General features: G+C 46.4%; 1 protein-coding gene across 1 annotated transcript in view; it reads right to left on the reverse strand.

Moving 5' to 3' along the window:
• Positions 1-8,441: 8,441 nt before the first annotated feature.
• The window catches only part of BEGAIN (brain enriched guanylate kinase associated), a 185,240-nt gene continuing 177,216 nt past the window's right edge, over positions 8,442-16,465 (reverse strand). Inside the window, exon 7 of the mRNA XM_015424440.1 lies at positions 8,442-9,806. Within this exon, the coding sequence (XP_015279926.1) occupies positions 8,442-9,806 (1,365 nt within the window). The remainder of the gene's footprint in view (positions 9,807-16,465) is intronic.

The raw sequence follows: 16,465 nt of genomic DNA on the forward strand, positions 1-16,465 counted from the left end.
TGCTGCCAAAGGTATCGCATGACCCAGTTCATAGCCATACAGAGGTAAGAGACAGTTAGTGCAGTGTAGAAGAAGAGTTGGTTTTATAGCCTGCTCTTCACTACCTGAAGAATCACCTTCCCACAACAGGCACCCTGTGAGGTAGGTGGGGCTGAGAGAGCTCTGATAGAGCTGTGACTGATCCAAAGTCACCAAGCAGGCTTCATGTGGAGAAGTGGGGAATCAAACCTGGTTCTCCAGATTAGAGTCTGCCACTCTCAACCACGGCAACATGCTGGCTCTGTAGTGGTTAAGAGTGTTGGACTAGGTTCGAATCCCCGTTCTGTCATGGGAACTTGCTGGAGCAGCCTTCAACCAGTCACATAATGTCAGTCTAACCTACCTCACAGGGTTGTTGTTAGGATAAAAAGGAGGAGAGGAGACCTATTGTAAGCCATTTTGGGCCCCTGCTGGGGAGAAAGGCAGGGTATAAATGAAGTTAAATAAATAAGAAACTGCTGATTTGTACAGGGTTTTTAAATGAGATGGAAATGTTAATACTACAATTCAGCCTATAGTTGTGTGGCTATGCACCCTTCACTGGATGAGGAACTTTGGGGGTAAAGTGAATGTACAGCTGAATGCATTTGTGGGTTTTTTTATAATTATAAGCCACCTTGAGTTCCGCAAGGTAGAAAGGCGGCTAATATTTTTTTTAAAAAAATAATAATAATTCCATGCTTATTTCTAGTGGAGCACGCATTTGGATGCACATTCAAATACTCAACTCAATCAACACTGTGATTTATTTATTTTTTTGTTTTGCTGTCAAGTCGCATTTGACTTCTGGTGACCCCATAGGGGGGTTTTCAAGGCAAGAGATGTTCAGAGGTGGTTTGCCACTGCCTGCCTCTGCATAGCAGCCCTGGTATTCCTTGGTGGTCTCGCATGATTGCATCCAAATATGGACCAGGGCTGACCCTGCTTAGCTTCCGAGATCTGACAAGATTGGGCTAGCCTGGCTATCCAGGTCAGGGCAATGTGATTAATTACATGTGACTATCTCTGGGGCGCAATAAGAGCCGGACTGAGGCTCAGATATTTTGAATTTCCATAGCTGTGAAACAGTTTTCTCTCTGTTTCTGCATTAGAGGTGCTTTCTTTTGACACTTCTACTACTATGTACTTAAATCTTCTAAGGCCGCTTGTTCTTTTCTGGAAACCCCATTACGTTTAACAAATATATAAATAAATTCCATAGTTTATTTTACTTCTCTTATCATCCGCTTGACATTTATGCCTCCCTGTGTGATACACAATATGTATGTTATGTGTATGTGTATATATATAGCTAACCTTTTGAATAACAAGGTAAGTCTGTTCATCTTATTGAAGTGCATTTCCCCCCCTTTCCAATCAGGTGGCTCATGGATATCTTGACTCCTTTGAGATTTGGTTTTTGGAATGAAATAACATCCTGAGCTGAACGGCTGCTCGGAGTCCATTGACTTCTCGAGAACTGCAGCCAATCTGAGGATTTATTGATCCAGGAATTAAATATTGACCTAGACAAATTCAAAGTCCGTTCTCATCCATCAGATACGTTAAGTAGGAGACTTTCAAAGGCAGAAAAAGGGCACCTGGAAAGTGACTCTAGAAAAGATCTGCGGCATGATGGGATGGCTACAGTCGCAGCGACATCCTAAACAGAGTAAATCTGCTTAGCATTCCACGGCAGAGGCAGTAGCCCAGAGCTTTGGGTTTGTATGGGATGGGTGGCACAGATGCATTTTCTGATGGAAGCTCAAGGTTAACGAAGTTGTCATTCTTGACCAATTCCTTCCTTTGACTTTTGCATGGAAGACACAGGATGGGGGCGAATGGCTTAAATTGGTGCAACATTTTAAGGCTTTTAAAATAAACTGTATCCAGGTTTGACAGTTCAAATGGTGGAAAAGTCAACACATTTTTAATTATTATTCCAAAACAAATGCTTGGGTCTAACTCTATGTATTCTCTGAAGTCCTTTTTCTCTCCTCCCCTTTCCAAAAAGCTACTGAGAAGAAGCAATTTGGTTAGGGAAAGCAGCAGGGAGTCTGTAGAGGAGGCAACTGAGAGGTGAGATGATAACCATCTTCATGTCCTTGAAGGGCTGTCATATAGAGGATGGAGCAGAGTTGTCTTCTGTTGCCCCAGAAGGTCAGACCAGAACCAACGGGTTGAAATTAAATCAGAAGAGTTTTTGGCTAAACATTAGGAAGAATTTCCTGACTGATCAGTTCCTCAGTGGAACAGGCTTCCTTGGGAGGTGGTGGACTCTCCTTCTTTGGAGGTTTTCAAACAGAGGCTAGATGGCCATCTGACTGCAGTGCTGATTCTGAGAACTTAGGCAGATCATGAGAGGGAGGGCAGGAAGGGTTGCATCAGTGCTTAGTTCTCGTAGCCTTTTCTTACATGCCCAGGGAAATGCTGATTGCCACTTTGGGGTCAGGAAGCAATTTTTCCCCAGGCCAGTTTGGCCAGGGATCCTGTAGGGTTTTTTGTCATCTTCTGGGCATGGAGCAGGGGTCACAGTGTGTGTGTGTGTGTGTGTGGGGGGGTTATTTGTGAATTTCCTGCATTGTGCAGGGGGTGGAACTAGATGACCCTGGAGGTCCTTTCCAGCTCTATGATTCTGTGTTAATGATACCCATTCCCTCCCACTGTTCCCTCCCCCCAGGGCAAATATATGCCCAAAACCCCTGCCAGGCTATAGTTGGGGAGGATTTGAAGCACAACAGTAGCTGCCAGTGCCATGTCTCTGCTCCTGAGGCCACTTTTCCTAAAAATGGGAGGTTATCAAAGTCTGGTTTCATGCCTCACTAGGGCCTGTGTTAGGAGGAGCAATGAGTGACAAACCATTGGATTCTCTTTATTGATGATTCTTTTTAAAAAACATATGCCTTGCAAATAAAGCCATTTGAGGACCTTGAGGCAAAGCATAACCCTAAAACTGTTATCCTGGAAACCTTTTTTCCACAAATAAAGACATTCCCATACAGCCTTTGACAACCTCTGTCTCTGGTCCTGTGCTAAATTTGGGCTAGGTCTAATCCCTGTCCACTAATCTTGTCATTTGTCATCCATAAAACGGACAGTGATAGTACCTTGCTGTCTAGTGGTATCCTGAATTTTCTCCCTTCCTTATATCACAGAGCCAGAGTGACATTGTGGATTCGGCATCAGACTAGGTTCAAATCTCCCTTCAGACTGGAATCTCTCTCATCGGGGTTTTGTGAGGGAAAATGGAGGGAAAATAATGGATGCTGCCCAGAGCGCCTTGGAAGAAGGGCAGAATGAAAGGAGAGTAGATAGTATTACGAGGATCAGAGGATCAACGCCAGTAGAATGGTACGTCTATTCCTTATTTGTCCAGTGCTCTCTTCCACATCTGACTGCTTCTAACATACCTGCCTCAGGCAAGAAGGACTGAGTTTTTATCTACCTTACAGAAGTCTTTTAAATATTTGAACACGTTTGTGGTTGTTCCACCTCTCTCTCTCTCTCTCTCTCCCACCTCTCCATGCTAACCAAACCCAGTTCTTTCAGCCGCCGCATGTCATTCAGCCGAAACCCTTTCATCATATTTGCCGGCTTCCTTTCAAGCATCTCATTCTTTGGTTTCTAATCTGAATGGCGCACTCAACTCCTGCTGTGGCCTAATCAAAGCCAAAGATGGGCTTTGTGATTAATTTTTATGCTCCCCTTGTGTCTCTGCTCAGGGGGTCATGGGTGTATTCCTGCAATGGTGGAAGAGACTGAAGGAGTATTGGGGCATGGATGCCCGTAGGCATGCAGGAGATGCAAGACGGTTTTGTGCTCACAAGGCTGCATCTCCTGAGAGTTTATTTCAAGTGGCATTTGCCCTAAATGTTGGAAAGCAGGTGAAGAAAAGGTGAACGTACATACAGGGGTGTCTTATACTTTCCCCAAAACAACATAGATAGAACCAAGTAAGATAATAAAACGCCACCACAGTGGCAAAAGGAGACACCCCCCTTAAATTAACAGGCAAAGTTTTTAATTAGTAATCATGTTTTTATAGTGCAGGATCTGAGTCTAGCAGCACCGTAAAGACCAATGAACTTTACAGAGTATGAGCTTTCAAAAGTCAAAGCTCCCCTCTTCAGATACAGCATAAGAACTGTAACTCTCACAAACCTTCTACCCTGGAAATCTTGTTGCTCTCTAAGATGCTATTGGACTCAAATCTCGCTCTTCTACTGCAAACCAACATGGCTACGCACTTGAAACGTGGTTGTATACGCTTCCTTATTGAGACTGGGAGGGAAAGAAAACTTGGGGTCAGAGTGGATAGCTCTATGAAAGGCTCAACGCAGTGTGCTGCTGTACTGAAAAAGGCAAACTCTATGTTAGGGTTTATTAGGAAAGGGATTGAGAATAAAATGGCTGATATTGTGATGCCCCTGTATAGATCTATGGTGTGGACATATTTGGAATACTTGTGTATAGTTCTGGTCACCGTATCTCAAAAAGGACAGTGCAGAGCTGGAAAAAGTACAGAGGAGGGCAACCAAGACAATTAGGGGGGTTGGTGCACCTTCCCTATGAGGAAAGGCTGAAGAGTCTGAGATTCTTCCGTTTGGGGAAGAGACAACTAAGGATAGAGGTTTATAAAATTACAAGGGGCGGGACCCGCGATACTCGCGGGGGGGGGAGGCCCGTGCGGCTTGCCTCTCGGGCCTCATTGCTCTCTCCCCCCTCCCCCCGGCTCCGAAGCTCTGGGGACGCTCTGTCACTTTTGGGGGGATTTAAGTATCCCCCTGATACTTTCCCCGGGTTTTTAGATTTTTGTGCACACCTGGGGACTGCCCCAAGTGTGCACGAAAATCTCCCTCCCCCCCAGGTGCCCCCGATGCACGGATTTAGGTATCCGCACGCAGGGGGCACCTTTCACTATTAGATATAGATGCATGGGATGGAGAGAGTTGACAAAAAGAAATTTTTCTCCCTGTCCCAAAATACTAGAACTGGAGGGCATCCAATGAAACTGATGGGCAGTAGGTTCAGGACAGACAAAGGCAAATACTACTGTGTAGAATGATTAAAATGTTGAATTCACTGCCAGAGGAGGTAGTGATGGCCACAGGAATAAACAGCTTTAAAAGGGGACTAGATAGATTCATGGAGGACAGGTCTATTAGTGGCTGCTAGCCATGGTGGCTGAGGGAAACCTCCACATTCAGAGGCACTATTCCTCTGAATCCCAGAGCCAGGTGCAGCATCAGGGGAAGGCCTTGTCCTCTATGCCCTGTTGTTGGCCCTCCAGAGGAACTGGTTGGCCACTGTGTGAGACAGGATGCTGGACTAGATGGACCACTGGTCTGATCCAGCAGAGCTCTTCTTATGTTCTTACTCCAGCAAGGTAGGCTAGGCTGGCACCAAGAGACTTAGCCAAAGCCATCCAAGAGTTTCCAGAGCTGAAGAGGTATTTGGACCCAAGAGAAAATTGGTCCAAACCCAGCCTGATGTCCTGTTTCCCCTTCGATGTCAGCCTCTTGACGATGCTGCTGTTTGTTTTCAGCAGAGACTTTGTATCTTGATGTTATTCTGAGATCAAGAAAGGTTTTGTTTTTAAAGAAACAAACTGCATAGAACCTCGTACATGTGAATTGGTTGGAATTGCAGTTTATAACCTAGAAGAACAGAAAGAGCTACAGGAATGCAGAGAGAGATTATCATCAGGAGCTTTCATGGCTGCAATGGAGGACACAACAAGGTGAAGGCCATGTTTGTTGAGAGGGTCGAAGAATGGGGGAGTCCTTGTGGAGCTTTCTCTGGGCATGCATACTTCTTCACATTAGGGGCGATTCAGACACATGCAGGGGGTGAACATGGAGCTTTAGACATGGAGGTTTCTCCATGGTTTGGGTGCCAAAGTTAAGCATCCAAATGATGGGAAAACCTCCTTATGAAAAGACCCATAGTGTATGATGCCGGTTGCCCAGGGCTTATAATTGCAGCATATAACAAACATCTGGTGGTAGAACGCCATCAAGCTGCAGCTGACTTATGGCATCCTCGGAAGGGTTTAAAGGCAAGAAATGAACAGAGGTAGCTTTCCATGGCCTGCCTCTATGTAGCAACCCTGGACTTCCTTGGCCGTCTCCCATCCACGTATGAACCAGGGCTGGCCCTACGTAGTTCCAAGATCTGATGAGATCCAGCTAACCTGGGCCATCCAGGCCAAGACTGAATAAACAAGTCTTCCTTAATAATGCCATCTTGAAGAAGAAGAAGAGTTGATTTTTATACCCTGCCCTTCACTACCCCGAAGGAGTCTCAGAGTGGCTTACAACCTCCTTCCCTTCTTCTCCCCACAACAGACACCCTGTGAGGTAGGTGGGGCTGAGAGAGCTCTGAGAGAGCTCTGAGAGAGCTGTGCCTGACCCAAGGTCACCCAGCTGGCTTCATGTGGAGGAGTGGGGACTCAAACTGGGTTCTCTGGATTAGAGTCCTGCCGCTCTTAACCACTACACCAGACTGGCTCAGTGTGTAAAGACTGGAACGGGGTGTAGTTGCCACCGGGGGTACTACCAACAATGGCTCCCCATAGTAATGGTCTCTGCCTGGCCCATATGGTTTCTAGGAACTCAGCATGTGAGGTAACTCTATCATAATGTACAATGATTCCAATGTTTGGAGACACAAAAATTCACAACATGATGAGGCACCATGCTCACGGCAACCATAATGTGTGATTTACCCCTGTGGTAGTGACTGTTGTCCAGTCTTGTGGTCCTGAATCCCATACTTTGTCCTTAATCTATCGCTGATAAGGTTGATGAACACCAGTTTTGATGGGGATTCAAAATAACTGCTCTTTGGTCACTATTAGATTTGAGCCCAGTTGCACCCTGGAGAACAAAAAAATGTATACCCCGAAAGTCTTGTTGGTCTCTAAGGAGCTACTGGATTTGAATCTAGCTGTTCTACCGCAAACCAACATGGCCGTCCTCTGAAACTTTAGTCACTATGTTTTCATTCATCATTTTATCTCTGTCATGTCCCCCCCCCTTACTATTTCACCATGGTTCTTTCTTCAGTTAGCATGGAGATCTTAGCCTAGGATTGAAAGCATGTTTTTAATACGCGATGTGTTTCTTCTGATAACACAATTTATGGTTAATAAATAATACTGTGTAATATGTATTACTAACAAAAGGTTGGATCCAATGGAGCGTTTCAGTGGACACAAGGACACATTTGCAGAACTTGATATCCTGGACACAGCACCTAATATTCCCACAAAACAGTCTGGGGGCATTTCAGGCTGCACCAGAAGAGAGGAAGCAAGAAAGTCGCATGCTCCTTGGATGGAAATCCTTTCATCCGTTGAAATGCTCTGTTGGATCCAAGCTATCATTTATTCAGGTTGTGAATATTCAGAATTTGGCTTTTCGGCTTGAGCAATATTCATTTCTAACTTGCGCTGGAATGAATCAAAATGCCACGCGGCATTGCTTGGCACAAAATTACTTCCTTCAAAGGGTTCCACAAAATAACGGGAGCTGTACTCCAAACGGACCTTACTGAAAAAAACGACTTGGTAACAGGATCCTCTTGGAACAACTTTTAATGAAGAAAAAAAACCCTTCAGAACATTTTCACTTGTGTCTTTTATTAAGTAATGCAAAATACAGTACTAATTATGACACTCCATGCATCTGAGACAATATAAATGCAAGCCTACAGAAAAATAGGTGACAAACCCTCAATTAATGTTGAGGTAGTGTACAGGGGCAGAGTAGAAACACAGCGGGACAGACAAACCAAAATATCCGTATGTGCATCCTTTTTAATTTTTTTCTCCTAAATACATCTGTATTAAATAACTCAGTGGGTCATTTCGGTTCCATTTCATTTAAAAATAGATTTATTTTTTTAAAATAACATCACCATTCTCGTATGTCCTGCACTACACACCATCCACTTTTTAAAAGAATCTTATAGGGGTTTGATTTGTCTTTGTGATAAGGAGTTTCTCTCTCACACACACACACCCTTTTCCTCCAAGAGATTAGGCACAGGTGGCCTCATGCACAAAAAATAAATAAGAAACCTACTTGAAGGGGACAAAAAATGTCACTCATAGCGCTTGAGAGTACTAAGGACAGTCTAATAAATACCATTTTGTTTATAAAAATATATCAGGGTATAAAAGTGGGCTCAGGGTTGGTATCCAAGATGGAAAAGTCATTGTGTGAAAAGTGCTGAGTAATGTTTTTCATCATAATTGGGGGAATTTTCTCCCTCCCTTTTTAAAACAGTACCATTGTGAATATGAATATATATTGTATAATAATTCTGCTTTTCTCAGCCTACCGTACACTAGGAGTATCAATGGTCACCTCTGTCATCATCATTGTGGTCTGCCTCCTTATTGCAGCTTTGGAAGATGTTTAATTTAGGAGAGTCCCATACAGTTGTGCTTTTGTGAGACTATCCTTCCGACTCAAGCCAGTACTTCCAGTCCGTTGGAATTGCTGCTGTTTGCTATGAAGGCTTGAATGGCTTCCTTGATCGATGGAAGACTGATGGATCTCTGATGCCTCCATAGAACTCTGATTGAGGGACTCGGCTGAACTGTTTGGACTAACATCAACATATTCTCTTTTCAAGACCGGGCTGCCTTCCATGCTTTTGCTACTGCACACCTGGACTGTGATCCTTTCGTTTTTTTTGTCTCTCGATTCTTTTGTTTTGTACGAAGCCAGCTTGTCCTGTTTACAACTAGCACTGATGTCAATATTCAAACCACTGTCTGTTCTCAGGAAGCAAGAATCCACAAGTCTGCTTTGACAAAGCTCGTCTCCTTCCAAGAAGCTATCCGCTTTGTAACTAGCATAAATGGGACTCGACCGGCTGTCTGCTTTCTTTATGGGGCTCCTATAATACTGCTCTGAAAAGCTGCAGGGCGAAAGCCTGCCACTGTTTCTGTAAGAATACGCCCCGATATCCTCAACGCTCAGCTGCCTCCACCGTCCTGGCAGGTCCTCTTCGGACAGGTGGGTGTTCCTGCACTCGCTACGCATTTTCTGAGCTTGCTGAGTGGTTATGGCCGAGAAATGATAAGGCTCACTTGAGTAAGGCGACATAGTCCTGGTGAAGGTTGGGGAGTCCTCGTTATCATCTGCCAGCTCCATGTGCTGAACGGATTTCGACTTGGCGAACCGCGGACTCCCCTGGTGGTCGTAACCTGAAGATGGCTTTCTTTCGAACATCTCGTCACGGCTGCTCATATAAATCGCCTGCTGGGAGGCAGTCAGCGTGCTGGCCTGGGCATTCTCCTTCTCCTCCGACGTTACGCTGAAGCTGGAGTAGGAGCTAGATGTAGGTAGAGAGGTAACGTATTCTGGGAAAGCTTCGTGAGAGAAGCTGGAATGGAAGCCGTCTTCTTCCACAGTGCTGTCCGTGGAGTTCTGGGACCTCAAAAAGCCAACGTCTTTAACCTGCATATCGACACTCTGTCTCCTTTCCCTTCTCCTCTCATCAGGGCAGTAAAGGGCTGTATCGCTGCAGTAGATGTCAGACTTATACTGTGGCCTCGGACCAAGCTTTCCCATTGAGTCCTGGAAGGCCATGTCTCTAGCAGACGGGCTCGACAAGCGTGACGACAGGCTGTTTGGGTCAGGCTTTTCTAGCACTTTAGCGATGACGCAAGTTGGGATGTTGTCCGCGAATGATGTGTGACATAGAGGTACTGAAAGGCTGCACCCGTGCTTCTCCAGGTGGATGCTCACGCGTTCCTGAAATTCAGTCGGTAGCTGTAACAGACAGGAGAAGGGGGAAGAAAGAGGGATACGAGTCAGTTGGGTTTTGCCAACGGGGGCTGTGTTGTGGTCTAAAGCCATTTTTGAATGAAACTGCACAGGATTTCCACTGATGGAATGGGCAACATTTTCTGGGCAGCAACTCCACCCCCCTCACCAGTGCAAACCTCTAATTCCCCACTTACACTGTTTCTGGGAGTCTATCAGCCCTAGGAACAAGGGTCTTGGGCACTGTTCCCTCTAAGCTGAGTTAGTGTGAGCTAGCTCACTGTTTTTAGCCTCCAGCTCACACATTTTTATCTTAGCTCAGGAAGGAGGGCTCCAGAGCAAACTAATTTATGCATCAGCCAAATTACTTGCTCACAACTTTATTGCCAGTAGCTCACAAAGTAGAATTTTTGCTCATAGGACTTCACCGCTTAGAGGGAACATTGGTCTTGGGGGGTGCATTTTGGGCTATAGTGGGGGTGAGGAGGCAAGAAAATCATGTTCCACTGAAGGAAATCCTTCTGTCAGCAGAAATTTTCAGAGCGATCCAACCCAAGGGAAATAACCTGGTTGCTTTGTTCTATGAAATATCAATTCAGGGATATATCAATGCTCAATAGCCAAAAATCTATAGATAGCCGTTTATTGATTTGCCCTCTGTCCCAAAGATTCAGAGCGGTTAACAAGAGTTTATCAATTCCTTTGCCCTGGCTTTTGCTCCTCCTTTTTAAACTGTCCTCCTCCCATGCCCTCCATAGACCCAATATTTTTAACAAGCAAACGCACTTGCAAATAGTCTCAAGACATGAATTTTGAGAATTCCCATTTTGGCTCATAGCCTTCCTGGTGGTGGAGTCAAGGGCTCTTTCACAGCTTCGCCTGAATAATGTTCAGGGCATGGACAAAAAGTGGTGGAATACTTTGAAATGTGCAACTTGCATAGTTGTTTTCTGACAGGTTATGACGCATCAAACCTGTTTGACATTAAAATCAAACCTAAAGACATCTTGGCTCAGTTGTGTGCCATACAGTGTAATCTTATGTAGAGTTACATCCTTCTAAGCACATTGAGGGGGCTGTGGCTCAATGCCAGAGCAGCTGCTTGGCAAGCAGAAGGTCCTGGGTTCGATCCCCAGCAACTCCAATTTATTATTTATTTATTTATTTATTACTTTCGTCTTACTATCCCGCTCTAATCCCCGAAGGGGTCTCTGAGCGGCTATACAGTTATCCATTATCCCTATCTAAGGCCACAATTCATCAGGGGTGGGGACATCCCTACCAGCACCCAGTGGAGGGGGGGTTTCTTTCCTCGGTCGGCTTCTTTCCGTTGTCTTTCAGCTGCGGCTTCTGGCTCCTCTCTTTTTCTGGCAGTCCTCTTTTCGCGGCGGATCGGTAGGCCCCTCTGGCGTGCGGCATGCTTGGCACGGTCCTGGCTCTGTCCTTTACGGCTCCGCCCGCCTGCGCTGCCACGCTCACACGTCGTCCTGGCTCCGCCTTCTCCGCTGCCATCAGGTTCGCCACTGATGTATTCCGGACGCCATTTTTCCGCTCGCTGCTGCCGCTGCCGTTCACCTTCCGCCGAAACCAGCCCTCCAACGACCCCCGGAATGGGGGGTGTGTGCCCCCTACCTTCTAAGGTAGGTTCCCAATTTATCTACTCGCGCTTTAGTTGGTTAAGGGCGCTTTCGAACCGCTGGGTTGGCGGGAGCTGGGACAAAGGGCCAGGTGCTCAATCTAGCCACGGTGGGTATCGAACTGCTTCAGCAGTTCGCAGATGTTATTACACCAGGTGTTTAACCACCTGCACCACCGCTCCCCTCCTGCGGTGGTAAGTAATGCAAAAGACCTCTGCCTGAGATTCTGGATAGCCACTGCTGGTCTACATAGATAATACTGACTTCAGTGGACCAGTGGCCTGATTCTATCTCTCTATTGACCTTATGCTGCTTCTTAACTTATTAGTTTTGAGCAGATTACTATGATATAGGAAAAGCTAGCCCCTGTTTGAATGGCTGTGAAAATCTATCACAGGTGCATAAAATTTGCAGCTAGAAGAGTGATAGGTCTGCTATTATCTTTTAACAAAAGAGGTAATGCCACCATATGATCTATATTTCTGGGCTTAGAAAAGTAATTGCTTTCAAAGGTTACGTGATATAGGGTTCTACATTACCTGCACCACAATTGCATACTCTATCAGAGTATGGGATCTTTCTTTCTCTTTTTTTTCATATAGTCATATGTGTGTACGTGTGAGTGTATGTGCACCTGGAAGTCATGGTGGCATCTGGTGACTGACTGTGTGTGCACCTGGAACTCATGGCAACCTCTGGTGATTGACCCCTACCAGGGGCCCGGAGGATATTCAGAGAGGTGGCTGAATAAAGCCTGCACCCGCCTCCTGACTGCTGGTATTCTAAGGAGGTCTCCAGAGTATGGAATCTTAAGATATCTCCCTTGCCAAACCCTAGATGGTAAGGCATTGAGGCGCGCCAACCTAAAGGCACGACTACAGCGAGGAACAGTCAAATATGAGCAGTAGTCAGGAAGCTCTCCAAGTGGCCTGATCCAGTATGAAGCAGCTTGATGTGTTCACACTGACTTCAGTGGACTAATGGCGCATCTTTGCTTAGAACTGCACTCACAGTTAGCCAACTTAGAAGTAGCATGATTGCTTACAAGTTCAGGAAAGAGAAAGGTCTATATATCACTGGTCTCCAACATTTCCAGATGTGGGATCTGCCTTCAACCCCCCATTGACAGCATGGGATACACCGAGCTGCAATCATGTGACAGGAGTTCCTATGGCACCACAGTCACATGACAGAAAGAGGGGGAGGCAGAGTTAGGGCCTTCACAGTGTCAAGGCCAGGCGTGTGAGCAACACACCAAGTGAGCCCGGGACAGGAAACACAAGTTAAATACCAGGAAGTGAAGAAGCCAGCACAGGCAAGTTCAGAAATCTCCCAGCCCACCAAAGCTCTCCCTTTGCCTTCTCTCTTTCTTTGCTCAGCCCCATCCATCCATCCCTGCCAGCTGTCCATTGCTTCTCACCTGCACTTGCCCTGTGGAACCTCCCAACTGCAAAACCCTCCCAGCTATTTTAGGGAGAAGGGGCTGCACTGCAAGCATGTCGTACTGGAAGACCAGAGGGAATAGGAGCAGGCTTGGTGGTCAGGTTGTGTATACACTGGCTTGGCTCCGGCAATACCCAAGCGGAAACTTAAATGGACTCAGCGCACTTCTGCTTGCGCCAAGATCTTTTGCCACATCGAGTGCTTTCCTCCTCATATATTATAGTGCCCAGAAGCTGATTGCACAAGATCTTGTGGAAGCACAAGTGGAGATAAAACAAGTTTGACTTAGCACGAGCAGCCTTTTCCTTACATTTCTGCTTGGGCAAGAGCTCCAACAGAAGCAGAAATGTTGTGCCGAATCCAACTCATTATATGCAATTGTATTGTAAGCCACCTTATTAAGATTCTAACTTTGTAAAGTGGATTAAAATAAAACATTCTTATTTTCCTCCCCACACACCACTAACACTGGCCATAACCCTAGTCCTGTACCCTCCACTCTAACCCTCTAAGTCTCATTCTAGTCCTAACCCTGTAAGCCTGACCCGAATCGGCTAACCCTCAGTGTAATGTGAATAAACCCTCCGGACTTCCATTGTCGGGTTTGTTGGTTTTTTTGCAGTATTACTATGCAGCTCGACTGCCAAAAAGTTGCTTGCAGGAAAACGACTCATTACCATGACAAGTGTTAGTGAAATGTTTTGGGGGTAGAGGTCTTGTATTCAGCTGCCAGCCTTTAGTTCTTTTACTGAACAATTTTGCAGGGACAATGGGCTAATGGATGCACATTCTAGCAATTCATTCATCTCTCTGACCAGCTATTGCCAGCCTAACATTTAGACACAAAACTCTCGGAGTATGAAGAAGTCGGAAGAAATTAAAATGTATTTTGATGTGGCAAATGTCCCCAGAGCAATTCAACATGGACCAATGTGATGTGGTGAATAGAAAATTCCTATAATTCTCAGTTTCCCCAGATACCATACATGTGCAGGGAACAGAACTGGAAAACAGATCTCCCCACATTGTTCCCATGGCTGCTAATATGTAACCTGAAGTACCGGAGATGGAGACAGTCTTGTATTTGGTTGGCGACCACAAAATAGGCTCGGTTCCCAAGTTCCCACAGAGAGCTATGAAGTTTTTACCATCTAATTAAGTTTTCAATTGACAGAAAGGTAACCCAGTTATTCTGAGTTTTCCCACACACAGCCCATTGTATTTCACTAGAGTTGGGGAAAGGCCCAATATTCACCTCAGGAATAAAAGCTTGGCTGACAGCTACTCTCTGCATTCCTACCTGGTTAATTGAAATGATATAACTTTGTGGGCCCACAAAATGGTGTGGAAACACTTAAAAACCATGTTAGATCAGGCTAAATGGCCCATCTAGTCCAGCACTCTGTGTCACACAGTGGCCAAAAACCAAGTGCCGTCAGGAGGTCCACCAGTGGGACCAGAACTCCAGAAGCCCTCCCACCATCGTCTCCCAGGCCCGTAGGTACATTGGGGTATTTTGGGGCCCGGCCCTCTGATTTCCTAACAAGGCCCCCCAACTTCCATCTAGCCCAGGCCCGTTGCTGCTGCCCCTTCCCCCAGCGCAGTTTACTTCCCCCCACTGCCCCTTCCCCAAGTGCAGCCTGTGAAGTTTTTCTAGTAGTTGGGGGTAGGTGTTCAACATCGCACCGTCTTGTGAAAGGAAGCCTTTTGTCCCCGCTGCTCTTCCTGCGAGGCTGGGAGGAGGAGCCCTCTAGCCCCAAGGCGACGCTGAATGTTACTTTCCCCTTTCCACAGAACCTGAACCACCGCTGCCCCTACCCTAAGCGCAGCTTGCTTCCCTGCCACTGCCACCCCTTATCGAGTGTCGCCGCTGCAGGAAGCAGCACAAGGCAGCCAAGCAGGTGGGCCAGCAGGCAAGGTGGGGGTGGTGGGCTTTGACAGTGCAGGAACTTCTTGCGGGTCCACGGTAGTTGCGCTGTGTGATCTGGGCCAGGGCGTCTCTTCCTTCTCCTCTTCTGGCTCCTCCTGTGTTTGGGTGCCCAGCTGGAGAGCCAGTGAAGGCCAGCTCCATGGCGTCGGCTTCCAGGGCACGCATGTTGGCGTTCCTTGCCCTGTTGCCGCTGGAGCCCCTCACCCTGCCATGGGAGACCTCCATGGATGAGCGGCTGCCTGCTCCAACTGCTCCTGCCTGCTCCAACTGGCAGGCATGAGTTTTTTTAAAAATTATTAATTTTTTGTGTGATGTCAGTGCCCCCTGACTTATTTGAAGCCCCCCCCTCAAATTACATAACCCTGGCTATGGGTCTGGGATGACTCAAAGTGGGGGTGCAAGAGGCCAGGAGCAGGGGTTAGATGCCAGGCTCACCACTACTAGGGCCAGGGGCTTCTCAGTGGCGGCTCCACACTGGTGGAATGAGCTCCCGGAGGAGATAAGGGCCCTGCGGGACCTTATGCAGTTCCACAGGGCCTGCAAGACGGAGCTCTTCCACCAGGCCTTCGACTAGGAGCCGCCCCCACTACTACCAACGAGCCGGCCCATAGTGCTAACATCTGGCTGCTACCACTGTGCTCAGGAAGATCATTGAGTGGCATCTGTCTGGTTGTATGGTATTCCAGCATGCCATTATTAGCAGTAGCACTTTATGAGAGTCTTGTTTTCTGGCTATTGCATTTTAAATTGTTTTTATGTGAACGAATGGTCATTTATAGACCAATTTTGTAAGCCGCCCTGAGCCTGCTTGTGGGGAGGGCAGGATATAAAATAAATAAATGCAGAGGTCATTTCGGGGGGGAACCAGCACAGCATTTGCCTTTTTATTGCAGTTGCATACAGAGTTCTCATTTCCAGTGAGCTATCTACCATGACTCCAAGAGCTTGCTCCTGCTCCGTTACTGCCAGCTCGGACCCCATCAACATATATTTATAGTTAAGATTTTTGGCTCCAAAGTGCATTAGTTTGCACTTGCCCATGTCGAACCTCGTTTGCTACATTGATGCCCACTCCCCCAGCCTTGACAGATTCCTCTGGAGTGCCTCACAGTCCTCCCCCACCCTGGTTCCCACTACCCTGAACAACTTAGAGTCATCTGCAAACTTAGCCACTTCACTCCAAATCATTAATGAACATGTTAAAAAGCACTGGACCCAGTACCAAGTCCTGCAGTACCCCACTGCTTACCACTTTCCACTGTGAAAACTACCCATGTAATACTCAATCTCTGTTTCCTGTTAATTAACCAGTCTTTAATCCACAAGAGGACTTATCCTCTTATCCCATGACTGCTGAGTTTTCTTAGGAGCCTTTGATGAGGAACTATCAGAAGCTTTCCAGAAGTCTAGGTGAACAACATCTATTGGGTCATCCTTGTCCATGTGCTTGTTCACCCCCTCAAAGAACTCTAAAAAGTTAGTGAGACAAGATCTTCCCTTACAGAATCCATGCTGATTCTTCCTCAACAGCTTTTGTTCATCAATGTGCATACTAATTCTTCTTTAATAACAGATTCCACCAACTTACCCAGTACTGACATATGACTGATTGGCCTGTAATTTCCTGAATCTCCTCTGGAACCTTTTTAAAAGAT

This window comes from Gekko japonicus, unplaced genomic scaffold, assembly GCF_001447785.1.
Source record: "Gekko japonicus isolate JY-2015 unplaced genomic scaffold, Gekko_japonicus_V1.1 scaffold44, whole genome shotgun sequence".
NCBI classification, from domain to species: domain Eukaryota; kingdom Metazoa; phylum Chordata; class Lepidosauria; order Squamata; family Gekkonidae; genus Gekko; species Gekko japonicus.